Source organism: Equus przewalskii, chromosome 21 (genome assembly GCF_037783145.1).
Source record: "Equus przewalskii isolate Varuska chromosome 21, EquPr2, whole genome shotgun sequence".
NCBI lineage: Eukaryota > Metazoa > Chordata > Mammalia > Perissodactyla > Equidae > Equus > Equus przewalskii.
This window is the reverse complement of record NC_091851.1, coordinates 45,981,938-46,008,004: the sequence shown is the minus strand read 5'-3', so window position 1 is coordinate 46,008,004 and position 26,067 is coordinate 45,981,938. Positions and strand designations below refer to the sequence as shown.

At 49.4% G+C, this 26,067-nt stretch overlaps 1 protein-coding gene across 3 annotated transcripts in view; it reads right to left on the bottom strand.

Annotated features, from left to right (window-relative positions):
- PHACTR3 (phosphatase and actin regulator 3) overlaps window positions 1-26,067 on the bottom strand; it is a 244,185-nt gene that overhangs the window by 45,074 nt on the left and 173,044 nt on the right. For all 3 annotated transcript variants that reach the window (XM_070588589.1, XM_070588587.1, XM_070588588.1), the window contains exons 7-8: window positions 25,439-25,686; window positions 687-840 (exon numbers count right to left, since the gene is read on the bottom strand). In XM_070588589.1, the coding sequence (XP_070444690.1) occupies window positions 687-840; window positions 25,439-25,686 (402 nt within the window). The remainder of the gene's footprint in view (window positions 1-686; window positions 841-25,438; window positions 25,687-26,067) is intronic.

Sequence of the window (26,067 nt, the reverse complement as noted above, 5' to 3'; positions counted from 1 at the left end):
AGCTCCACGTGGTCCTGTGCCATAGCACAGCGGATCTCCAGCCAGTGACCACACGGGGGGCTCTCGGGGACTGCAAGGCAGAGGGCACTCTCTCGTGGCTCTGGGTCACAGCCAGGCAGCAGACGGGTTTGACTTGGTGCATATGCAGTCTCCCCCAAATACACAGACTTCCAGCTTTTCTTGAAAAACTTAGAGGATTTGGCAATACTGGATGCACACTCTTGCAGGAAAATGATGAGGTGGAGGTAAATAGGGACTTTCCCCCCAACCCGGCCTCTGACAAGGCATGTCCTTGCCACTCTGCCACAGTCCCTCCCAACTGCAACCCCTTCACTCCTTCAGGCACGTTGCTTAGCTCCCACAGAACAGTGTTCTCCACTGGGGGTGATTTGCCCCCCAGGGGACATCTGGCAATGTGTGGGGACAGTGTTGGTTGTCACAGGGGGGATGTAATGTGTAAAGGCCAGGGATGCCGCTAAGCATCTGACAGTGTACCAGATGGCCCCCCCATGACAAAGAACTGTCTGGTCCCAAGCGTTGACAGCGGTGAGGCTGAGGAATGCTGCTGCAGGCGCCGCGTCTGGGAGCCCTGGGAGAGCACAGCTGGGGGAAGGCGAGACCTCAGAGGGGCTCGGGCTGCAAGGCCGGAGCAGGGCCTTTACTTCTGTCTACACACTGCTACTTACTTGGAGAGTTTCATTTCAATCTGCTGCCGAATTTCCTGCCTTTCTTCATCAGTCCTCCTGGGGAAAATATTCCGGTCTTCCAATTCCTGCTTGCTGGGCCGGTTCCTTAGTTTCACTGCCAAGAGCTCCTTCTTGCATTTCCTGGGCAGTGTTCCTAGGAGAGCCATTGGAGGGAGGGAAGAAGGGCAATAAGAACACAGGTGTTAGTGAGGCACTGGCTTGTCAATGCAGCCGCTCACCTGTTGCAGGAAGGAATCTGGACCAGAGCAATGAGGTACACTGTCTTGTACCTCGTGGTGCCTTCCAACAGATGGTGGGCAAGACAGGGAGAAAGAGATGCCACCATCTGCCTTCTCTAAGGCCCCTCACCCCGAGACCACACGTTCCATGGGTGGAGAATGGACCATACATCGCGGGTCTCCAGGGACAGTCCTGATTGACACTGTTACCCCAGGGTAATTATTAATAGCACCTGCTTTTTCTTTCAAAAGTGTCTGAGTTTGGATCATAACTTACAGTTACTTTACCCATGGCAGTCCTGCCCCATGTGATCCCACTCTCCCACTGCCCCCGGCCTGTGGGGTTTCTTCACTTCCTGGAATGTCCCAGCTCAGGGGCTTTGCATCATGTCTTTCCTCTGCCTACCTCCCTGCTCTGCCTGGACCACCCAGGCCTGGCCTTGAACCATCTCCTCAAAGAGGCTCAATGGGGACTCCAATCCCCCCCACATCACCCTATCAACTCCTCCTCTATCTGATCTCTTTCTTGTTCTTTAGTTTGTCGTCTGTCTTCTCCACTAGACTTTCAGTTCAAAGACAGTTTGCTCTCCTGGGTCCTAGAATAATGTTGACACAGTAGGTTATCAACGAACATTGCTGGGAGAACGAATGGGTGGGTTGATTCAGGGTCCACGAGGTTGAGACCGACCTTTGTGTTCTGCACGTGACCAGAATCAGTTGAGTGAAATCAGGGCACAAGTAAGAGCTTTGGGAATAAAACATTTAAATTGGCCTAAGAGCAGAAATGGGTTTGGCTGCGTTCACATGCAGAGAAGCCTTGGTCATTAGCATGCTAGGTAAAGGATGGTGTTCTGGTTAACTGAGGTTTCTGAATAACAGAGTCCCCAGCCGCCCCTGGCAACTGCAGGTGGGACCGTCAGCAGGTCAACGCAGAGCAGAATGCAGACTGCGGTCCGAGCGTGTGGTTCTGCCGTTTAACTAGGGTGTGCATTTAACTCCTGGGGGCTCAGATCATCAACCAAGATGGTCACCCCCATGGACGGAGGCACGCTTTATTTCTTAAGAAAACTGGCTCCCAAAAGATGGAAGTACAAAAGAAGAAATAAGTCCAATCACAGGATAGTTTAACAGAAGTTCGGGATAAAGTAAGGCACAAAAAGTTGAACTCAGCTGAGGCTTGAATTTCTAACATGAACTTGTTTGCTGTCTGTTTTACAGAGAAAGAGAAAAATAATGACTCCAGCCTGAGGTTAACAGCTGTATAAGTGACTAGGGTCCTGTATTTATAAAATCAGAAGGAGCCTCAAGAAGTCACATGCATTTTTCAGCTGGTCTTTACAGCGTGTCTGGGAGAAACTGACAGCCAGGGTGGCATTTACGGATTAAGGGCGTCTCAAAGGTCCCAGGACAAACCTGTCACGAATGTCAAGGGTCTGACACGGCAGGAGGGAGTGCCAGTTTCAGAGAACTATGATATGCCTAACCATAAAACTACACTGAATGTGGTTTAATTGTTTTAGCTTTTGATAAAGTCCCTAAGCCTACTGCAAATGTCTCAGGCTTGTCATTACAAATTGTAATCATATATTTCTTAACTGAGAAAAAGATCCCTTCACCAGAGATTTCTAGACGTAAATGAGAATTCGCTCCACGTGAAATCTCCGTGCTGGGAGCAAGTCATTCTCCTCTGCTCATTCATCCAGCCTCTGTGCGCACGACCTGGGCACACACAGTAGGGCCACAAAGAACATTTGTGGGCTGACTTCAGGTCAGTGTCAAGAGGTTACCAGGTTTTGCAACGTAAAGTCAGAAAAGGAAATTTCCAGAAAAATAGCCTAAAACGAAGGCTTTTCAGAACTGAGTGGCACTTCTACCCAACTGTCAGAATTAAGCTAAAAGAGCACGGTTCCCAGAGGACACAGGCTAACACTGGGTGTGAAGCTAAGCAACAGAGGCCAGGAAACCCTTTTCTGCAGAGCGTGGGAGCAAGCCAACCTCCCCCCAGGGGGGACCCCCCAGGGACCCCAAAACACTCGCTTCCCTAACTTTTGTCCCAGAAAGCCACTTCCAGGAGTCTGTCTCATACAACAAATGGAGCAAGCACATAAAACGGTGTCCACCCGGCCTTATTTATGAAAGCAAGAAATGAAACACGGCCTAAATATGCAACAAGGGGCACTCCTTACACTACGGCACTTCTGTAGCATCTGCATATTGTGAGCCTATTAAAAAATGGTGGCATGCACGTTACTGAGGTACAAAAAGACATTCATGACATGTTGCTAAGAAAAGCAACTTAGAAAAGTATGTATGTTATATAGAGAAATGTATTTGTATGTGTCTAATTTTGTAAGGTATATAATTTTATAATAAATTGGCATTGCAATGCCAGGAATTGGTCATTCTATTTATTAATTTTGGTTTTCTGTATTTTATTATCACAAATAGTTTCCTTATATAAAAATAATTGTTTAAAAACAAAGAACTTTGTCAAGTGACATCAGCGAAGATGGTGGAAAATTCTCTCCTCCATAAAAGCAACAAGAAAACTGGCAAAAATGGTCAATCAACTTTTTCAGAACTCTGTAGACTAACCAAATGGTTATAGCAATGCAGAGAGGGTTTATATCCAAGAAGAACTGGCTGAATCTCAGTGAAATGCTTTCCTCTGCCCAGTCTTACGTCCCTCTCTCCAGCTCTGCAGTGGCCTTGAAACCTAAGTTTGCAGTCTGGGTGAAGCCCAGCCGCCTGGCAGTGACTGGAAGGAGCAGAATGGGCCTCATTCCCAAAGAACTGTCATCATTTGACCTGTCCGCTGGCTCCCTGGAAGTCCCTACTTGCAAGGCTGTCTATGTTGGATCTGACGCAGAGCTGGCCCTGCCTTTCCCCAGGGGGCATTTGTCAACAACAATACTGTCTTTCCAAGTGTAAGACTCATTTATCTCCAGACCAGTTCTGCTCCACACCCTATAGAGCTCTGTATTGGCAAAAGCCAAAAAAAATCAACAGGTAGGCCAGAAAAGTAAGTAAATTAAAAGTAAAACCCTGATGTTAGCAGATCCAGTCCAACTCCAGCGAAGGCTGGGGTGCCTTTCCAATGCACAGCTGACAGACAGAGCTTAGGAGGTAGGACGGGCAGTGCCAGCTCTTTCTCTCCAGGTACCAGAGTGGCCCAGATAGCCACTGGATGGCAGAGCTCTGGGCTCCACTCACCACGCAGGAGGCAGCCTTCCACGCTCTGTGCACACTGACACACCAACATGTGTGGGACTCAGAACATTCCCCTAGCCCCGTCTTACTAGCTCCCATTAGCTGCCCCAGTGGAGCAAAGGATGCTCCTGGAGGATCTCAGGCTGTCAATCACTCCCTTCTTTGTAGAAGACTCTTTTTTCTCCCTCCAAGTCACCCCGCTAGCCTGCGATCCTCCCACCTGGATGGCCACGTCTCAGTCTCCCCTGCTGCTTCCTTGTCATTGCCCCACCTCTAAATGTGGGTGTGCCCCAGGACTCAATCTTCAAACCCCTCTGTCCACGCTTGCTTCCTACATGACCTCCTCTGTCCCACGACACTAAGGGCCCACTGCTAATGGCTCCGGATTTCTCTCTCCAGCCACATCCTCTCCCTGAACTCCAGGTTTGCATATTCAGCTTCCTTCAGGGGGTCTCCACCTGTCCCCATTAGGCATCTCAAACTCAGCATGTCCACAACTGATCTCCTGTTTTCCTGACGAAGAGCCAAGAGGTTAAGTGACAGAACCAAGATTCTAGGTTCTAGAACCTAGAAACCTAGACCTGACCCTAGGGTTAAAACCCACACTCTTAACCCTGACATTCACGGATCTGCACGGTGCAGTTAGGCACCTATTGCATAGCTGGCACTAAAGAGCAGAAATGAGGACCACCTGGTGCACGCCCTGCTGGGCTCAGTCAGGTGAGGGAGAGAGATGTGAAAACAAGCACCTATAATAATCTGAAACACATGATGTGTGTTTCTATCGGCGCATCCTCACAACGTATCCTAATTATCTGTTTGTGTGGCTCTTTCCCTAACTATAGTCATCATATGAGCTTGAAACATTTCACTCAACGGAGAAAAGCAAATCTGGTGAGCTCGTCCACGGAGAGAACTCTGCCTTGTTCCTTTGTTTCCACACGCAAACTCAGAAACGCCTGAATCACGCAGGGCAGGGTCAATGTCACACCAGGAAGGGGTGTGAGCTCAAGATCAAGGAAGGATTTCTGAAGGAAGCAACATCTGAGCTGGAACCTAAAAAGTAACATGGATTCCCACGAAGGAACACGCGACAACAGCACCTGAACACGCAACCACAGAAGGAATGTGCCATGAAAACTTGTGTCGGCCTCCAAAGTAAAAGCGACGACATCAATTCTGCTTCAAACAAGAAGGAGCGCCACGGACTGAATTCTCCGTCCCACTCAAAAAAAAAAAGTCAAAGTATCGAAACAATGGTTTTCAGGACACTGGAAAGGACAGTGATATTTGAGAGATGGGAATTCAATAAAGTGAGGCCTAGGACTGCCCAGCTTACTGCCTCTGGAGGGTTTCTAGGTCATGGACCACGGAGAGGAACCAGGAAGAGCCTGGGAAATGCCCTGAGTTGAGAAGATGAAGCCGAGAGATCACAGAGACCGAGGCAGCTGGAGTCTGCAGGACCGAGAACTGGAAAGGAGACAGTCGCGCACACAACCCGAAGGCCTGCAGAGCCAGATGGTGGATTTAAACGAATAAAACCAATAATCACGTTAAGTGTAAACAGTCTAAGTACCCTAATTAAAGGCGAAAATTCTCAAATGGATAAAAAAGCAGGTCCAAATGATATACTATCTACGAAACATGCACTTTAAGTAAAAAGACACAAATAAATGTACACAGGGAAAAAATGTACCATTCTGAAACTAATTGAAAGAAATCTGGAGTGGTAGCTTAATATCAGACAAGGGAGATTCCAGAGCAAAGGACCTCATTGGGGATAAAGAGGGTTGTCTCATAATGACAAACGGACAACCTCATCAGGAGGACAAAACGATCCTAAATATTGATGAACCTGTCAAGAGGTTCAACACATAAAGCAAAAACTGATAGACTGAGAGAAGAAACAGAAATCTACAGTTAGAGTTGGAGATTTCAAAACCCCCCCCCCCACGTGTTGACAGAACACGTGGACCAGGACCGTGGAAGGATGGGGAAGATGAAGAACAGCATCAAGCAATTTGATCTGATCAACACTTTACTGACTGACAGAAGAACACACATTCTTTCCAGGTGCAGGGGCAACATTTACCAAGATAGACCATGTTCTATCCATAAAGCATAAAACAAGTCTCAATAAATTTCAAAGCACTCAAGTCATACAAAATATGTTCTCTGATCAGAGTGGAATTAAATTGGAAATCAATAACAAAAAGATCTCTAGAAAAACACCCAAATCTTTGGAAATTAAAAATTTCTGAATAACCTATAGTTGCAAGAAGAAATCAAAAGGGAAATTAGAAAGTATTTTGAAGTAAATAAAAGTACAACATATCAAAATGGTGTTGGGGGAAATGTACAGCACTAAATGCCTATATCAGAAAATGAGGAAGGTCCCAAACCAGTGACCTCAGATGCCATCTTAAAAAACCAGAACAAGAGCCAATTAACCCAAGGAAGTAGAAAAAAAGAAATAATGAAGATCAGAGCAGAAGCCAATGAAATAAAAAATAGAAAAACAGCAAAAAAAATAATTGAAACCAAAAGCTGGTTGACAAGAGCAATAAAATTGATAAAATTCTAGCCAGATTTATCAGGTGACAGACAGACATATCACCAACATCAGGATTAGAGGGGTGATATCTCCTTTTGATTCTGCATAAACTACCAGGGTCCCTCAAGAAGAAAGATGACCAGAATAGACCTAAATCTACTAAAATATATAATTTCTAGCTAAAACTCTTCCCCCACATCCCAAAACCCCCTGTAGGCCCAGATGGAGGCACTGATGAGTTCTTTGAAACATGTAAGAAATAAAAAATACCAATTCCATACAAATTATTTCAGAAAATTGAAAAGAAGGGAATACTTTAAAACTCATGCCATGAGGCTAGAACTTACTGTGATGTTAAAACCAGAATCGATATTAGAAGGGAAAAAAACTAAAGACTGATAGCCCTCATGAACATAGATGTAAAATTCTAAATAAAATGTTAGCAAATCAAATTTGACAATTTATAAAAACGATAATACATCACGAGTGCCTGAGATGCAAGAGGGTTTATCACTTGAAAAGCTACGAGTGTAATTTGCCAAATTAACAAACTCAAAAGAAGAAAAGACATGTGATTGCCTCAGTAGACCATGCTCTGACTTACAGGGTGCTCGCCCTGACTAGGGAGCTGGAAGGGGTCCACGAGGTGCTCCCCCGCCCCCCTCATCCGGGACTTAATGAGAGGGACACTGAAGTTCACGGAGACGAGAGCTCTCGCAGGTCACAGCTGAGAGCAGAGAGCAAGCTGGCTGCCCTCTGGCTCAGAGAAGAGCGTTCTCTCACTCAGCTACAAAAACAATGGATCTCACTGGGAACAATTACAGCCTAACAGCAGTGCTAAGAGGAGAAAAATCCCCTTTCCCTACTCTCATCTCACCTCTAGGAGACACCTCTACCAATGCTTTGCGACAGCCACTTCCCGACCTCATTCTGCACAATTAACAACGTGCAGACACCCACTTAACGCTTAGTTTTACAAAAGTGGGATCACACTGTACACGGTAGCCTGCAATAGGCTGTCTTGCTCACACCACGTCTGGCTCCGGTTCCTGATCAAGATGAACTGATCCAGCTCTTTCTCTTGAATGGCTGCAGGTTGTCCCAGAGTGTGGATGCCACGTAAGCTCAGCACTTGTTGATCCGGCCCACCATCCATGGACGTCTCGGTTAGTGTTTGTGTTCACTCTTTAACCAAAGCTGCAGGGATTTCCCTGCACATGAATGGATATTCCCGTCAGCTGCTCCCTGGAAAGGGGCGACTTCCTGAGCCCCAGCTGCTGCTTGTCCTAGGTTTTGACAGGTGCTCCTTTTGCCACTCCACCTTGTATCCTTGGCTCACTGTCGATTGCAGAACCACAGTCTTGGGTGCCCACTTGGGAACCAAGAGGAAATGCAAATGGGGTGGTGTGTAAGTAAGAACATAAGGCTGAGAGGCTCTGGAGTTAAAAATAAACTCGCAAGGAGCTATCTTTTTCTCAATTAGTCGCAGTTTGGAATTTATCCTAAGGACATAATTGCGGAGATGCACAGTCTTGGCTACAAGGAGGCACGTTGCCACGTTGCTAACGCAGCCGATTCCCACCTCAAACTGCGCGTCCAGGCTGGCAACCTGGAACAAAGGGTGCTCTGGCCGCCCGAGTGGATGTGCATGAGGCTTTGGTGTTTGCAGGAAGAGGAGGAGGAAGGGACAGGAGCCCGGAGAGTGAGGAGGAGGGCAGGATTCCCCCAGCCGCCCCGCCAGCCCCACGTCCTGGCTGCAGGAGGCCCCGTGTGAGAACAGTCCCGGAGCCTGGCTCGGCACAGGCAGTGACGCCATGCGGCCGTCTTTAATCTGCTGTGAATTTCTCATTTCAGATATGATACTTTTTAATTCCAGAATTTGCATTTGGTTCTCTTTTATAGTTTCTGCTTCTCTGCTAGGATTCTCCATCTGTTCATTCATCTTGTCCTTTAAGATCCTGAACACACTTACAACCACCGCGGGTCTATTTTGGTTCTGAACATAGTTCTTTACTCCACATGCTCCTCACTCCTGAGGCTTGCTCCTCTTGGTGTCCGCTGTACTCATCGCGGGCTCTCCATGGTCTGAGCTGGACTGGATCCCCAGGACCCCTGACCTCTCTGTTCAGATCTCACTCCCACAGGTGACCCCTGCTGAGTGGTGTGGGGTTCTGCCAGCACAGGCCTCCGCCAACTGAATCTTCACACAAATTTCTGGGGCCCCCTTTGCACAGCTCCCTCTTCTCTAGTCCCCTGGCCCACAATTCCCGCTGCTGCAGTCTAGAAACACAGTCTCCACCCTCATCCCAGTGAGACCGCCACTCTGCTTGGAGGCCACCTCCTTGCACCCCTGCAGGGAGACGCTCCCGGCAGAAACCCAGGCGATCAGCTGTGGGGCTCACCCTGCTTGTCTCCCGTCCTCCAAGGACGACCGTGCCGCATTGCTTGCTGCTCAATGCCCGCAGCCGAGGCCTCCTACACTGTGTCCCGGTTCATAGCTGGTTTTAGTAGGCGGGCAGCCAACATTGCTCTGTCAGGCCAGAAACAGCAGTGGCTGACCCTTCTACAAACAAAAGTGACACTGTCACAACTGCTGCCACCAGAGCCTCACAGTCTCAAGAGCAAGGACTCTCCCTGCTCGTCTCTTTCCCCCATGCCCGACACATGGGTGTGACCGATATTTTCTGAATAAATAAATGACAGTGTGATGGGGGACAGAGTGGGAGGAGGGGACTGTTGTGGTTTGAATGTCTGGAAACATGGTGAGGACATTAACTGAGACCAGGGAACTGCGAGGTTGAGCAGGTTTCCCGGGCAAGGGGACAGTGCTGGCTTTGGCTCTTGTGGAGTTAAGGGCCAGTCGGAGCCTCAGCATGGACACAAGCAGTGGATAGACGGACACACAGGTCTTCTGCCTCACAGATCCCTGGGGATAGGGATGAAGATTTGAGACTGGCCACTTATAGGGAGAAGTTGTGGGGACAGTGTGGGACGATGAGCCCAGAGAGGGAGCACAGAGCTGGGAATGGGAGAGGCAAGGAGTGGAGGCACGTCCGTCCGTGGGATGGGCAGGTCAGGAGAGGAAGCACAAGTGGGGAGCTGTGGAAGGCAGGGAGAGAGCTGGGGTGCTGTGCACGGAGCCAAGGAGAGCGAGTTAGGGGGTTCATGAGCGGAGGGAGCCAAGAATGGAGGAGAGGCTGCCAGCGTGCTCAGCCCCTGCCACAGGGGCCCCAGGGAAGGGAAGTCGCTGTTCCTCCTGCCTGTGGGGCTGCTGGATTCCTGCGGGCTGGCGTTCTAAGATTACTGCTCCATCGTTTCCAGGAAACCACGCCATAGGTCATCTTGGCTTCTGAAATCATTTCAGCCTCATCTTTCTCGTCAATCTTGTTCAGAAAAAAGATACTGGGCCCAACACTTTGTAAGAAACCTCCATCTGAAAGGCTAATGACGAGGCAGGCACTCTATGCTGACAACTTTCTCCGGGGAAGGACACATCTTTTGGTGTGTATTTCAAATGTGAGCTCGGATTGAAATTTTAGTAAATAATTCTGTGGATCCCTTTAATTCCAAATCCTCAGAGTTCTCTGGAGTCTGATTTCTGGAAAACACCCTGCTGCCTGTCACCAAGAGGAAAGCCAGGGTGCTCTGATTTGTCTAATAGCCGTCTACACATGGGGAGAGTGTGGAAGTCAGGCCTGTGTCTGCGGCCCTGAGTTCTAGCCCAGACTCACACGTACTGGCTGTGGAGTCCAAACCAGCCATTTAACCTCCTAGGTCTGAGTTGTGTCATCTGTGAAACGAGGTAACGGGACCCAGCCCAGGTCACATCACCTCACTCATCACTCAGGACCTATTATAGCACCTGGCACCGTCTTGAGATTGACATAGAAACGGGCCTCAGGGTCTGACCCAAAGGAACTGGGAATCTGAGACAGGGACAAAGCAAGTCTGTCTGAAACCTGGACCCCTCCCTCAGAATGGGAGGTACCTATGGCCACTCAGCCACCCCAGCCAAAAGAAAGGGTGGCTTTAAGACCAGGGCTCTGCTCCTCCTCCGTGACATGGAGCATCTGGGGTCCCATTACAATGCAGACCCTGATTCAGAGGATTGGGGCAGAACCCAAGACTCTGCATTTCTAAGCTCCCAGGGGAGGTCGATGCTGCTGGCTGAGGCTGGGGACCCTTCTCTCCTCATCAGCTCCTCCTGTGCAGGGGTCTCTGTGTGTGCCACAGTGGTCAGCAGAATAATGGCCCCCAAAGATGTCCATGTCCCGATCCCAGAACCTGTGAATATGTCACCTTACACAGCAAAAGGACTTTGCAGATATGACTAAGGACCTTGAGATGGGGAGATTACCCTGGATTAACCAGGGGACCTAATGAAATCAATAAGGATCTTTATAAGTGAAAGAGGGAGGCAGGAGAGTCAGCATCAGAACGATGTGGTGTGAGAAAGACCCCACTTGCCACTGTCGGCTTTGAAGACGGAGGGAGGGGCCACGAGCCAAGGAGTGCAGGCAGCATTGAGAACTGGAAAAGGCAAGGAAACAGACTTTCCCCAAGTCCTGAGGAGGAACACAGCCCCACTGACAACTTTATTTTAGTCCAGGGAGACCCTCCAGGATAAGGTGATAAATTTGTCTTGTTTTAAGCCACCAAGTTTGTGGCAATTTCTAACAGCAGCAAGAGGAGATCATTACAGTCCCCAAAACCTGTCACATCTGACCTGTACCCCCCCTGTCTGCACAGCCCTCTCCCTGTCCTGGCTGCCGTCTTCCTTCCTGGCCGCCACTGCCCCCCACCCGTCTGCCCTTACTCCCTCCCTCCTGTCCTCACCACGGCAGACGGAGCCATCTTCTTAAAATGCAAAGAAAAGCCTATCGTGGCCTGGCTTGGAAACCTCACCTCTTGAATATTTTCTTTAGGTGAAGAGTGCAATTCCCGGTGGGGTAGACAAGGCCCCGCGTGGCCCGGCCTCTGCCAGCCCGTCTCTCTGTGCTCCGGCCCCATCTTCTTCCTGCGAATCCCCTGAAAGCCAGCTTCCTTCCACCCCAGGACCCCCGGCTGCCTTGCTCCCTGGGCCTGGAATGCTCCCCCCCTCTCAGCTCCCCCTTCTCTGGACCGCAGCTCAGTTTCCCTCACCCAAGGAAGTGGTCCACCGCACCTGCCCTGGCGTCCTGCACCTCCATCAAGGGCCTGTGGGGGGCGCTCTGTCCCTCGGGGCACTTGTGTCAGCAGGTATGCTTTACACACTGATCCTGAGGTTATTTCACACCAACTCTCTATGGTGTGTCAACTGCAAAGTGGCCACTGTTCTCTACTTTTCCTACGAAAAGGTGGCATCTATTTCCCCACCCGCTGAATCTGTGCTGGCCTCGGGATTTGGTTTTGCTAATAGAAGGGGTGCGAGTGACATGAGCAGACAGGGAAGGCATGCGTCTTCTGCTCACTCTCACTCTCGCGAGGTTTGGCACTGCTGCCATCATTAACAGTGAATTATAAATAACACATGCATTTTCTTATAGAAGTCCTGCAAACTTCCTTTAAATACAGAGGGGACTGAGGACCACAGCCTGTGAGGATGTTAATACACAGCAAAGAGAGGGACCCCCATAAACACCTGCTAACTGCACAGAGGGACCTCCATTGGCACCTGTTAACTGCATACAGGGATCTCCGCTGGTACCTGTTAACTGCATACAGGGATCTGCACTGGTACCTGTTAACTGCATACAGGGATCTCCATCGGCACCTGCTAAGTGCATCGAGGGACCTCTATCGGCACCTGTCCACCACTGGGCGGTGCTAAGCCCCCCGTGCCAAACACACAGCCCAGCTCATCTTGTTTCATCCTCATGTCAGCTCCATCCGCCCTGGAAGACTTCTGCCCTGAGGTGGGCTCCTGGGCTGGCAGAGGTCACCTTGCTCATCAGAAGGACAGACGTGAGCAGGTGGCTAGGTGCAGCCCTGGAGGAGCCCGGGGGCATCTCACATAACTAAGGCCTCAGGTTCTCAAAGTAATTCTCCAAGGGAGGTGACCACATCCTTTTCAGAGGGGAAATTGAGGCTCCAGGAGGAGTGAGAGCCCCAAGGCCATGCCAAGGCCTGAGTGGGTAAACTGAGTGGTCAGTGAGAGCTGAGAGCCCAGAGCCTGGCCCGGGCCCCCTCGAGGCCAGGAAGCCTCGGCTCCAGAGCGGGCGTGTCCCCTGCTGGGGGATGCAGGACAAGGAGGCCAGCTCCTCGGCTCCCTGCCATGTAGGGTCTCTGTAGGGGGAGAGGGCCGAGGGAAAGTCTTGGCTATCACGCAGGGGAAGGAAATTCTGATTTCTGACTCACAGTGTTTGTGACTTAGTGGCTGTGACACAAATGATTACCTCTGAGCGAACAGAAACATCACGGGCCACCTGGGTTTCACCAGAAGCAGGGGATGCAGATGGAGCGTGGCACACAAAACAAAGTGGCTCTGAGGAGCACCCTGGTACACACGCTCACCTGACACACGCTCGGGCCACTGTCTCCCTCACAGACACGACCTGGCTTTGCTCACCCCACATGCAGGAGGCGCTCAATAAATGCTCCTGACAGACTGAGGGGACCCTGGTTGAGGGTGAGCCACGCAGGGCTCCCCTCGTGAGCTCACAGCGCCAGCCCGGGGTCCCCCTTTCCCTCTCCCAAATTCCTTCTCTTAGTCAGCAGCCCCACCGCCCCTGGCACAGGCCCCCAGCAGCACCCACGCCCAGCTCCTGCCAGTTCCTCCTCTCTCAGTCTCTGGGGCCCCGGTGTCAGAGACTGAAGTGTGTTTCCCCAAAGTCCACACTTTGAAGCCCTAGCCCCCCGTGTGACCGTATTTGGAGACGGGGCTGTAGGGAGGTTAATCAGGTTAAAAGAGGTCATAAGGGGGGCCCTGATCCCACAGGACCAGTGTCCTTAAAGGAGAGGAGGGGACACCAGAGCTCGCTCGCATTCTCCTCACGCCCACACCAGAAAGGCCATGAGGACAGTGAGAAGGTGGCCATCTACAAGCCAAGAAGGGAGACCTCAGCAGAAACCCACCCTGAAGCCCCCTCATCGCAGACGGCCAGTCTCCAGAACTGGGAGAAATAAAGGCCTGTCACCTCAGCTGCCCAGTCTGTGCCATCCTGTATGGCAGCCCGAGCTGGCTGAGACCCCCGTCAGCCGTGCTCTGCAGCCCCCACCCCTCTCCTGGGCCAGGCCAGGGCCCTCCTCACACCCTCTCTTGTCTTCCCCTGGGAGCCCACCCTCCCAGCACGGCCCGGGCAGCTTTCTGAAGCATGCGTCAGGACCAGCGGCATCAGACCTACACCCTAGAAAGATCCCTTTGGCCCTTCGGCTGCAGTAGCTCCTGCACTGCTCCCACCGACAGGAGCAGCAAGAGTGGTCCACACTTAATGGACACCTGCTGTATGCCAGGCACAGGGTTGAGCCCCAGTGTACAGGTGTCTCCCCATCACTCCCCACAGCCCAACGAGGCAGGTGCAAGGACTTATTTTTCCTATTTGCAGATGAGGACGTTGAGGCGCAGAGACACTAACTCCTTGCCCAGGATCACACAGCCAGGAGGTGGGGGACTTGGGCCTGCCCTCAGAGGCTTTGCTTTTTGACATCTTATGAATTCCTAAGTTCCTCATATCATGATATAGGTCTCTCTCCCTGGCCACTCTCAGGTCCCATGTCAGGTTCCATAACAACCATACACCTTGTGCCTCTCGTGCATCTTTGCTCAAACTGGGCCCTCTCAGAAGGCCCATTGCTTTCACCTCAGCAATCATACTCCTCCTTGGAAGACTGATTCTCAACCCTGACTGCAGTTTAGGATGAGCTGGTGTCTTCGTCAAGTTTCTCCAGAGAAACAGAACAAATAGGACATATACACATGTAACACATACATATTACATACAATATATGTGTGTGCATGGTGCATACGTGTATACATATAATGTATATGCACATGCATGTATCCATGTATATATACGGACACATAGATGCATATACATGCGTGCATATATATACATACACACATACATAGTGTGCTTTAAGAAGTTCATTTTAAGGAAGTGGCTCATGCAGTGGTGGGGCTGGCAAGGCTATAATCTGCAGGGCCAGCTAGAGACTCAGGCAGGAGGTAATGATGCCGTCTTGAGGCAGAATTTCTTCTTCTCTGGGAAACCTGTCTTTGCTCTTGAGGCCTTGCTATACATTGAATGAGGCCCACCCACATTATTAAGGAAAATCCCCTCTTACAGAAAGTCACTGATTGCAGGTGTCAGCCACATCTACCAAACACCTTCACAGCGACCCCCAGGCTGGTGTTTGATTAACTAGCTGGGTTCACCCGCCCAGCCCCATGCACACAGAAGACAGACATTCACCCTGGAGGCTGGAACGTGCTGAGGCCCCGAGCCGAAGCCCCGGGATTTTGATGGAATTCCTCCAAGCTGGGGCATGCATCAGTGCCTTCTATGGTGAGCAGCTGGCCTGAAAACTGCTGCTTTAGGATGTAGAAATCACATGTATTCTTTGTGCCCATCCTGGGACTCACCCTGCAATCCTGGAACCGCCTCTTTGGGGTTCCTGCCTCCTCTACATGCTGTGGGTACCTGCAGGCTGGGGTCCTGGCTTGTACCCCTGTGTTTGCAGCCCCAGCGCAGCACCTGGCACCCGGGAGGTGCCCAAAAGAGTTTGCTGATGAATGGTGGGGTTGCACCCATGGCTGCAGAGCTACAGAGACCTGCAGTCAAAACAGGCAAGTTCCTTCCCCTCTCTTAGCCTTGACGAACTCAGCTGTAAAAACGGACAACAGTCCTTGCCTCACCAGGCTGTCACGAGGAGTGGGTGAGAGAACACAGGAGACGCGCTCAGCAAAGTACCTGGTATGCAGTACAGCTCACAACCAAGCAGCTCTGTTGTGGCAGGTTATCACTGGGTCTGGACTCCCACACCCACGGCTCTGCTGCTTGGGGCTCAGCAAGAACCACCTAGACCCTCACAGGCTCCACTACCGACGGCCCACCAGCTTGTCCCAAAGAGGCACACTCTCCAGAGCATCCTGCATCCCACTGACTGTCTATGTTGCCACCTAGCGTCCACGGAGGAAATGGCCGGGTTTCCAGGTAATTTCAACCTCAGCCTGAGAGCGCAGTGACGAGGATGGGTGAGTCCTCACCTCACAACAGGTGAGTCTCCACTTCACAGAAGGATTCACCGCGAGAGGCCTTTCAATACACTCTCCGAAACGTTTAAAACAGGATTCAAATAACATATGCAGTCAGCTTTCACTTTCGACAAGTGGGCCCAGGAAAGGATCGCAGAGCCAGCCAAGAGGGCCACCTCTGCTTCCATTCAGGCAACACCAGGAAGGGCCCACTGTCACCCCTCCCCCCCCGGTAACATTCTGTTCTTTGGGTTCCAACACCTGAGTCACCACCTCCACCCAGTCCGACCTGTCGAGATGTCTCCAGACTCGGCCTTCTTTTGCTTCCATGCCTTTATGCTGAAAGGCAGCTTTTAACATTAGCCAGGAACTCCTGGGATGTGGGCTGGTTTTTGCTTACAATCCTCAAGGCGGGAAGCTGGGACAGACAGTACTTGTTGAATAAAAAACAAAAGCATTTTTTAAAAGCTTTTAAAAAATTCTAGCTTTTATACTACTTTACAGCAGGAGGGACTCTGGGCCAGGCACACCAGAATCACCCCCATGCACACCCGTGTGTGCTTGCTGAAACACCGATTTCTGGGCCCCGCGCCCAGGATTCAGCAGGTTAGGCTCAGGTAGAAAATATTGATATTTATACAGTGGCTATTTCATGTCATCCTTCCTTCATTCTATTTTTGTGAACATTTTACAATGTTTGCAACATATTAGCATGGTACCATTCATGTATATGGTTTATAAGTAAATAATGTACAAATATCTGGTGGGGGGGGGGGATGTGTATACATATATTTGCCATTGGGATGCACCAACAGAAAACTTTGTGAACTTCTCTTTAGGCTGTTGGTTCTAAAAGCCAATCTGGTCACACCCCCATGACAGTCCTTTGATAGGTCCCTTGTCCTCTGGGTAAAGCCCAGCCCCTGAGTGGCACCAGCTGTGGAACCCACCCGGGGGATTCTATTTAGGTTCAAGTAAACACTTGGGTTCACAAGACTATCGTGGACCCAATGTCACTCCCATCTGCTCAGGACACAGGGCAGCCCTGGGGGTTCCACTGGGTGAGTCCTTGAATCAGGTCACATAGCTCCCCAGGACTGTACCCTCTCCAGGTGATGCAGCTCAGGGGAGCAATCAGACAGATGTGGCAGCCACCCTAAAGCCACGCAGGGATCACTTCCTCCTGTGACAGGTCCCTGGGCTGAGCTGCCGAGGTCCCTCCAAGAATCACTGCACCCGGAATCTCAGATGCTTATGATTTATTTATAGTGGTCCCCAAACAGATGCAATTTGCCAACCAGGGGTGATTCTTCTGCCATTAGCAATATTGGCTAGTGACGCCACGGCTGGTAGCCTTAGCCTTTTCAGGTTACCTGGGAAACTGGGAAAAGTGATGGAGAATAGCATTCTCATGTGAACCCTTTGCCCACATCAACAGAGACCCTGGGAATTGGGTCCCTTCCTGCATACACAAACTGGGCCCCGGCGGGTCCACGCCAGCTTTAGTTTCCTAAGTGTGCCCACCTCTGCCATGTCTCTGAGACTTTACCCACCTGAAAAACTCTTATTCATTCTTCAAAACCCTACTGAAACCTCCTTTGCCCTCCCCTAACATTCTCCCATCACCTGTCCTGCTCCCAGGCCTGGTGTCCACTCCTTCATGGCAGGCTTTGCCAAGTTGTGTTAGTCTCATCTGTCCGTGTGTTTGTAAGACAGAGACTCTCCAAAGCAGGAAGGAGTCTTCTCAAAGAATGCCTGTCCTAATTGATTTGCTAAGGATAAAAGTAAGACATGCTCATTAAATCCAAAGTAAGCAGAAGAAAAGAAATAATACAAATTAGAGCAGAAATCAGTGAAATGAAACACAGAAAATCAATAGAGAAAAATCAACAAAACCAAAAGCTTGTTCTTTGAAAAGATCAATAAAATTGATAAGCATCTAGTCAGACTAACTAAGAAAAAAAGATAAAGGACACAAGTTACTAATATCAGAAATGAAAGCAGGAACATCAATATAGATCCTGTGGACATTAAAAGGATAATAAAGGAATACCATGAACAACTCTATACCCACCAATTGGATAATTTAGATGAAATGGACCAATTCCTTAAAAGACACAATCTGCCAAAACTCACACAAGAAACAGATGTCTGAATAGGCCTATATCTATTAAAGAAATTGAATCAATAATTAATAACCTTCCAAAACAGAAAGCCAGGCCCAGATGGGTTCACTGATGAATTCTACCAAACTTTTAAGGAAGAAATTATATCAGTTTTCTACAATCTCTTTCAGAGGACAGAAGCAGAGGGAATACTTCCTAACCCATTCTGTGAGGCCAGCATTAGCCTAATGCCAAAACCAAAGACATCACAAGAAAAGAAAAGCACACACCAGTACCTCTCATGAACACAGATGAAAAATCAACAAAATATTAGCAAATAGAATAAAAAATGTATAAAGTACTGCACATCACAACCAAATGGGATTCATACCAAGTATGCAAGGCTGGTTCAGTACTCAAAAATCAATTATTGCAATCTATCACCATCAACAGGCTAAAAAAGAAAAATCATATGATCATATCAACAGATACAGAAAAAGCATTTGACAAAATTCAACACCAATTTATGATTAAAAAACCGCTCAGTAAACTATTAATAGAGTGGAATTTCCTCAAGTTGAAAAAGAACATCTACAAAAACTTACAGCTAATACACTTAATGGTGAGAAACTCAAAGCTTTCCCATTAAGATCAGGAACAAAGCAACGATGTCTCCTCTACCATCCTTTTAACCTTATCCTGGAAGGACCAGCTAATGTAATAAGATAATAAAAGGAAATAAAAGGCATACAGATTAAGAAGGAAGATGACAAACTGTCTTTGTTTGCAGATGACATAATTGTCTATGTAAAAAATCTAAAAGAATCAACAAAAAAACTCTGGAACTAATCAGTGATTATGGCAAGACTGCAGCATACAAGGTTAAGATACAAAAGTCAATCACTTTCCTATATATCAGCAAGAACAAGCGGAATTTGAAATTAAAAATCTAATACCATTTATATTAGTACCCTGCAAAATGATACACGTATATATATCAACAAAATATATACAACATCTGTATGAGGAAAACTACAAATGTCCGACGAACAAAATCAAAGAACTAAATGAATGGAGAGAGATTTCATGTTCATGGAAAGAAAGACTCAACATTGTCAAGATGTCAGTTCTTCCCAATATGATCTATAGATTCCATGTAATCCCAATCAAAATCCCAACAAGGAATTTTGTGGATATCAACAAAGTGATTCTTAAGTTCATATGGAAAGGCGAAAGACTCAGGATCGCCAACACAACGTTAAAGGAGAAGGCTTCAGTTGGAAGACTGACACTACTCAACCTCAAGACTCACTTTACAGTGTGGCACTGGTGAAAGTATAGACAATACATCAACAGAACAAAACAGAGCGTCCAGAAATGGACCCACACAAATAGACCACAGGCAAGCAATCTTTGACAAAGGAATAAATACACAGGAGCACAATCTTTTCAACAACTGGTGCTGGAACAATAGACATCCACACACAGAAAAAATGAATCTAGACACAGACTTTACACCCTTTACAAAAATTAACACAAACGGATCATAGACCTAAACGTAAAATGTAAAACTATAAAAGTCCAAGAAGATAGGAAGAAACCTAGGTGATCTCGAGTATGGTGACGACATTTTGGATATATCACCAAAGGCACAATCCATGAAAGAAATAATAAGCTAGATTCACTAAGATTAAAAAACTTCTGCTCTGTGAAAGACAGTCAAGAGAAAGAGGAGATAAGCCATGGACGGGGAGTAAATGTTTGCAAAAGACACCTCTGATAAAGGACTGTCATCCAAAATATACAAAGAACTCTTAAAACTAAACAGTAAAAAAATAAACAACCCGATTTAAAAAATGGGCCAAAAACTTTAGCAGACACCTCACCAAAGGTGAAATACGGATGGCAAGTAAGCATATGAAAAGATGCTCCACATCACATGTCATCAGGGAAATGCAAATGAAAACAATAAGGAGATATCACCAAACTCCTATTAGAATGGCCAAAATCCACAACACTGACAACACCAAATGCTGACGAGGACGTGGAGCAACAGGAACTGTCGTCACTGGTAGGAATGCAAAATGGTGCAGCCACTTTGGAAGACAGTTTGGTGGTTTCTTACAAAATTCAACATACTCTTACAACATGATCCAGCAATCGGACTTCTTGGTACTTACCCAAAGGAGTTGAAAACTTATGTCCACACATAAATCTGCACGGATGTGTTTATAGTAGCTTTATTCATAATTACTAAAACTTGGAAGCAACTAAGATGTCCTTCAGTGGATGAATGGATAAACAAACTGTGGTCCATCCAGATAGTAGAATACTATTCAGCATTAAAAAGAAATGAGCTATCCAGCCATGAAAAGACATAGTGGAAATGTAAACGCATATCACTAAGGGAAAGAAGCCAGTCTAAAGAACCACACACTGTGTGATTCTAACCATATGATGTTCTAGAAAAGGTAGAGCTATGGAGACAGTAAAAAGATCAGCGATTGCCAGGGTTTAGAGTGTGGAGGAGTGAGATGATAAGCGGAGGACAGGGGATTTTTAGGGCAGTGAAAACGCTCTGTATGATACTAAAATGGTGGATGCACGTCATTATACATTTGTCCAAGCCCTTGGAACGGACACCACCAAGAGTGAGCGCTGATGTAAACTGCGGACTCTGGGTGGTGACGATGGGTCAGTGCAGCTTCCTCAGTTATAACAAATGTACGTTTCTGGTGGGAACGTTGACAATGGGGGGGCTGTGCAGGTGTGTGGCACGGGGTATATGGGAAATCCCTGTACCATTCTCTTAATTTTCCTGTCACTCTAAAGCCACTCTAAAAGACAAAATCTTTAAAAAAAAATTCGCCTTTGATGGACTTGGGAGTGCCCCCAATGTCCTGCCTATACCTGGCGCTGACTGCACAGGCCCACAAAGGTGCCATGCGTGTGAGCACATGCATGTGCAAGCGTATCACAGGAGTGTGTGTATACACTGCAGCTGCGGTGTCCAGCACGAAACACAAACACGCAGCCTGTAACGCACCTTCTGCGCTGGTCCAGGCATTGTAGTTGCCCTGCATGGAAATCCAGTTGTTAGAATAAAATACACTTTCCACTATGACTTGATCAAGCAGGACAGCCTCCCGCTGATTCACGGGCAGGCCTGCCTTAGATGGGGTCTCCCCCATCTCCTGAAATTAAATTCTACTGTAGATGCACATGATGCTGAGTCTTAGAGAATTCGGGTTGACAAGGTGTTTGATACAAAAATTTCCTCGGGGGAGCCAGCCCCATGGCCGAGTGGTTCAAGTTCCAAGTGCTCCGCTTTGGTGGCCCAGGGATTGCAGGTTTGGATCCCGGGCACAGACCTACTCCACTCATCAGCCATGCTGTGGAGGCATCCCACATACAAAGTAGAGGAAGACTGGCACAGATGTTAGCTCAGGGCCAGCCTTCCTCACCAAAAAAAAAAATTTCCTTGAGTGTTCACATTGGACAAGACAATGCCTGCCAGGCTCCATCAACACTAGGTTAAATGGATAAATAAATTTAAAAAAATGTTGCAGTTTTTATGATTAATAATCAATGAATCTGCTGACTGCCCGGCGCTTTTCTGATTCAGCACCATAGAGGTCTACAAACATAGAACAGCCATGACAGTGGGAGCGGGATTTGAACTTGAGAGAGGCAAACAACAAGCGATCCTCGCCACCGCCCCGCCAGGCGAAGCGGAATCCTTTTATGGGCCTTTCCTACTGCGAATAGTTTTCCCCCTAAAAGTAACATTTTATTTACAGACATTTTCTAGAACCGACATTGAATTTTTTCCTCCAGGCACTTTATCTCAGAGACTCATAACTTTGGGAGAGTTACGGACAGATATGAGAAGGTGATAAAAGCAAAGAGCCCACTTTCTGCACTCGATGGCAGGGGTTCAGGGACCCCATATCGCGTCCCCTGGCACTAGAAGCAGGGGCTCAATTTGCAGATGGCAGCAATCTCCAGAGGTGCCTGACAGCGTCCAGGGGCCTCGCCCTCAACAGGATGGACTTAGGGCTGAATGTGAGAACAAACATGAGGCCTTGAGCTTCAACCCCAAACACCGGTGCTGAAAGGCCCAGGTGGACAGGCTGCGCTCGGGGCTCGCAAATACAGCAAGTGCAGCTCGTCCCGAGCGCGCCAGGGCAGCGAGCCCGGGCGCGTCAGCCACAGCAGAGCTTCTAGAATGAGTTCTACCCTCCCTGCTCCTGTGAGGCCATGGAAGATTAGGAGAAACCCCTAATCTTCCACATGCCGGTCTACCTGAGGACAGGGGCTCCCAGGGCCAGCTGGCACCTGTGAATACTTGACAGGCACCAACTCCTTTACTCCCCAGATGGCCTGTTCATTCATTCCACTGGCACTGATGGTGTGCGAGCACCCCTGAGCTGCAGACACAGCAGGAACTATTGGATGAAGCCCCCGACCTCATGGTATTTACATGGTGGGGGAGACGCATAAGCGAAGTCAGGTGGGGGTTGTGCAGCGGGGAAAGTAAGGCCAAGCAAAGAGCCCACAGAGCCGCTGCGAGGAGGGGTCGGCTGTTCGCACAGGGCCGGCTTCCTGGACAAGGAGGTGTGTTAAATCCAGTGGAGCCGCGCACACCTCCGGGGGACAGTGAGAGTCCTGTGGTCAGCAGATCATGGTTGGTGTGTGTGAGGAGCAACGAGGGCCCATGCACAGCTGGGTCTCAGGGAGCATGGGGAGGAGACGAGCCCATGGATGACCAGGACAGGCCACACAGGTTCTGGGGAAGCCCCTGAAGGGATGTGAGCAAGGGGTGACATTACCTGACATCTGGCGGTGTGGGAAACACACCAGAAAAGGGGTGATGGCAGTGAGAGGGAGACCACAGGAGGCCAGGTCCTGGCAGGAAGGATGGACAGCATGTAGAGAGAAGGAGAAATGGCTGGACCTCAGGTCAGTTCCAAGGAGCCAAGAGGACTTACGGCCATCTGGACATCAGGTGCAAAGTCAAGAGAGTGGTAACATGGCTGCAGGCCACAGGCAGGTCAGAGGCACCGCATACAGGGATGGGAATAGTCTGGGTTGGAGGCAAAGATCAAGAGCTCAGATCTGAAGACATTAGGGCAGCAATGCCTACCAGACCCCACGTGGATGTGCTGAGTCAACAGAGAGGCATCCTGGAGCTCAGGGGACATGGGTTGGAGGAATGAACCCAACGAATGAGAGCTGGAAATGGTATGGAAAGCCATTCACACAGCAGTGACCCACGGACTCTCACTCAGAACCAGGCACTCCATGGACAAGGTATCATGGTGCACAGACAGATGCAGGCACTGTCCCTCATGCAGACAATAGTCAAACATGTAAGTTAGATAATCAATAATAACTGATTAATTGGTGGGTTAATGGGGAAACAGGCAATAGTCAGATAATGACAAAACCAATGTAAAATTGCAACTGCGTCCAAGCTATGAAGGAAAGCTCAGGGTGTTGTCATAAGAGCTGAGGACGAGGGGGTTTGATCTAATCAATCAGGAAAGGGGGCCGAGACAGCAGGGGGACGTGTCCAGGGCTGCAAGGGCAGGCCGGCAGCTCCTTCCTACAACAGGTCCCACCTCAGGCTGGTGGGCTGGCCCCGCTGCAGAGAGCCCCAGGAACGGGTAGGGGTGGGGATGAAAGACCCTGGGGGCTGACTTTGCTCAACAAGGAGAGGAATACGTCACGCCATGAAGAGCGGTGTAGCAGGTGGAACGGTGACCTCCAAAGATAATGTGCGCCCGGAAAACTGTGAATGTGACCTTATTTGGGAAAAGATGTAATCTGTTTTTGCAGATGTAATTAAGGATCTCAAAAGAGGAGATCATCCAGATGGGCCCTAAATCCAATGACTAGTGTCCTTATAAGGAAAGGAGAGGACACAGGGAGAAAAAGAGACGGCGATGTGAAGATGAGGCAGAGACCGGAGCGATGTGGCCTCAAGCCCAGCGCCGCCTGGAGCCACCAGAGGTGAAGGAGGCAGGAAGGATCGTCCCCTCGAGCTGGAGGGAGCATGGTTTAGTGAGTAGAGGTGAGGGATGCTGCTAACACCCTACAGAGCAGAGAGAAGCCCCCACCACGGAGAATCATCCAGCCCCCTCTGTCCGCGGTGCTGAGCTTGAGGGACCCAGCTCAGCCTGTGACCCTGCTTACAGCAGCTGTTCTCGATATGTCCCATGTAACCCAATCCTGCAGGAGGCTGACGGGTGCTTAGGGGAGCGTTCCCAGGCCAGATAAATTTGGGAAACACTGCAGGCTTCAGCCTCCTCTGAGATGTTGGGGGCCCTTTGGCCAATGACTGGCTCCGAGTTTCTGCCAAGAAGACACTGATTCAACTATCAAAGTCAGCCTCTTGCACACACGGGATGTCAGTGCCCTGCATACACTGCAGCATGCACTCCCAGGAATGCTTCACTAGACCAGGTGAGGAGAGGCTCAGAGGAATGCAAGGGGACTGGAAGGGTGAAAGCCAAGGCTGCTGTCTAACATGGGCTCCTGGTCTGTCCACTTGGTCATGGTGCCCACTATCCATACACCCTGAGTACCAGCCAGGAGCAGGGTCAACATCAGCCCATTCCCCATTTCCCACCCAACACCGATGGAGGAAGGAACTTCCTGGGCCAGATCCCCCAGTGCCTCACCCAGAGCTCTGCCCATGGCCATACAGTCACCATGAGATGCTTCCAGGGAGAACAATACCCTTCACTCAACAACAACAACCCTGCCTCGAAGGCCGACAGCCATGTCCACCCTCGGCCCTCCCGTGAGTGACAGGCACTCAGCACAGGCTGCGCCAGGTGCACAGTAAACTCTCAGTGTTGCCTACTCCTGGCCTGCGCCTCTGCTATTTATTATGGGGCTGTCTGTCTTCCTGAGCCCGAGTCCCCAAGGGGAGGACAGAGCAATTACTCTAACCTCAAGAACACATCACAAGGACAGATACAGAGCTGGCGGTCCCAAACAAGCAGGCACCATCACATGTACCCCATTCCTGAGATGGCCATTGGAATCAATCCCCCCCTCCCCCTTCCACCTCATCTAGCTTTCCAATTAGCATTTTTCGCCATATTTTCCAAACACTGGACATCTGAGTACCACCTACTCTGCTTTCTGCCATGTCATGCCAAGTAGTGATAGTCTCAAAGCCACTTGCTGAGTCACTTCTGTGTTTTTTCAAACATACATGAAAATTAATATGCAATTATCAAAATCAAACAAGTTCCCTCGGTGCCTCCTAACCGGTGCCTGAGCCATCCGCACGCACCCCTGCTCGTTTTCAGAGGGGAGTCTCCTTCCATTACTCCCGGGCGCAGGCCCCCGACCCTGTCCCTCCTCTGTGCTCGCGGCAGAAGCGCCAACTCAAGCACAGGCTCTGCGCCCCCCACCATGACCCCACCTCCCACAGGCAGGACCCACCCTCTCCTCACCAGAGATGATGGAGTCATTCAGTGCCTCCTCGTCCTGATACAGAAGCAGGTCGTCCTTGAGTTCGGAGTTCAGGATCAGGTTCTCTTTGTTCTCCTCGGACTCCTGAGCTGCTGTCCGAGTGTTGTCCGTGGCCCCGTCGAAGCTCCAAGCCTCTTCCCGCTCCTTGCCCCGCTCCATGCTGGACGTTCTCGACAGACGGACGTCCACCCGCTTCCTCGGGGACCCTTTACTGTCCCTTCCTTGAAAACTGCATCGGAAAAAGAATTCAGGTTGCACGTTGTCCCCTTCACCTGGAAACCCAGCAAACCAACTTAGGGGCTTACAATGAATGTTGCAAAGACAGCCCTCAAGTGCATGTGACTTCTCGGCTTCTGCCCTAACTACACAGGACAAGAAGCGCCGGAGGGCACACACGACTTTGAGTCCCAGGTACACGGCCATTCAGAACGCACTGTGTTGAACGGCACAGACGTGCATGTAATAAAACCTGCCAAAACTCAGTGCAACTTAGACCAAGGACTTCCCAAGAACAGAGATGGGCATTTTCCAAACCATATGTATGTTCTGTCATCTGTTCTGCCCTCCAACAATTCACTTCTCCTTTGCACTTTATGACCCACATGAGATC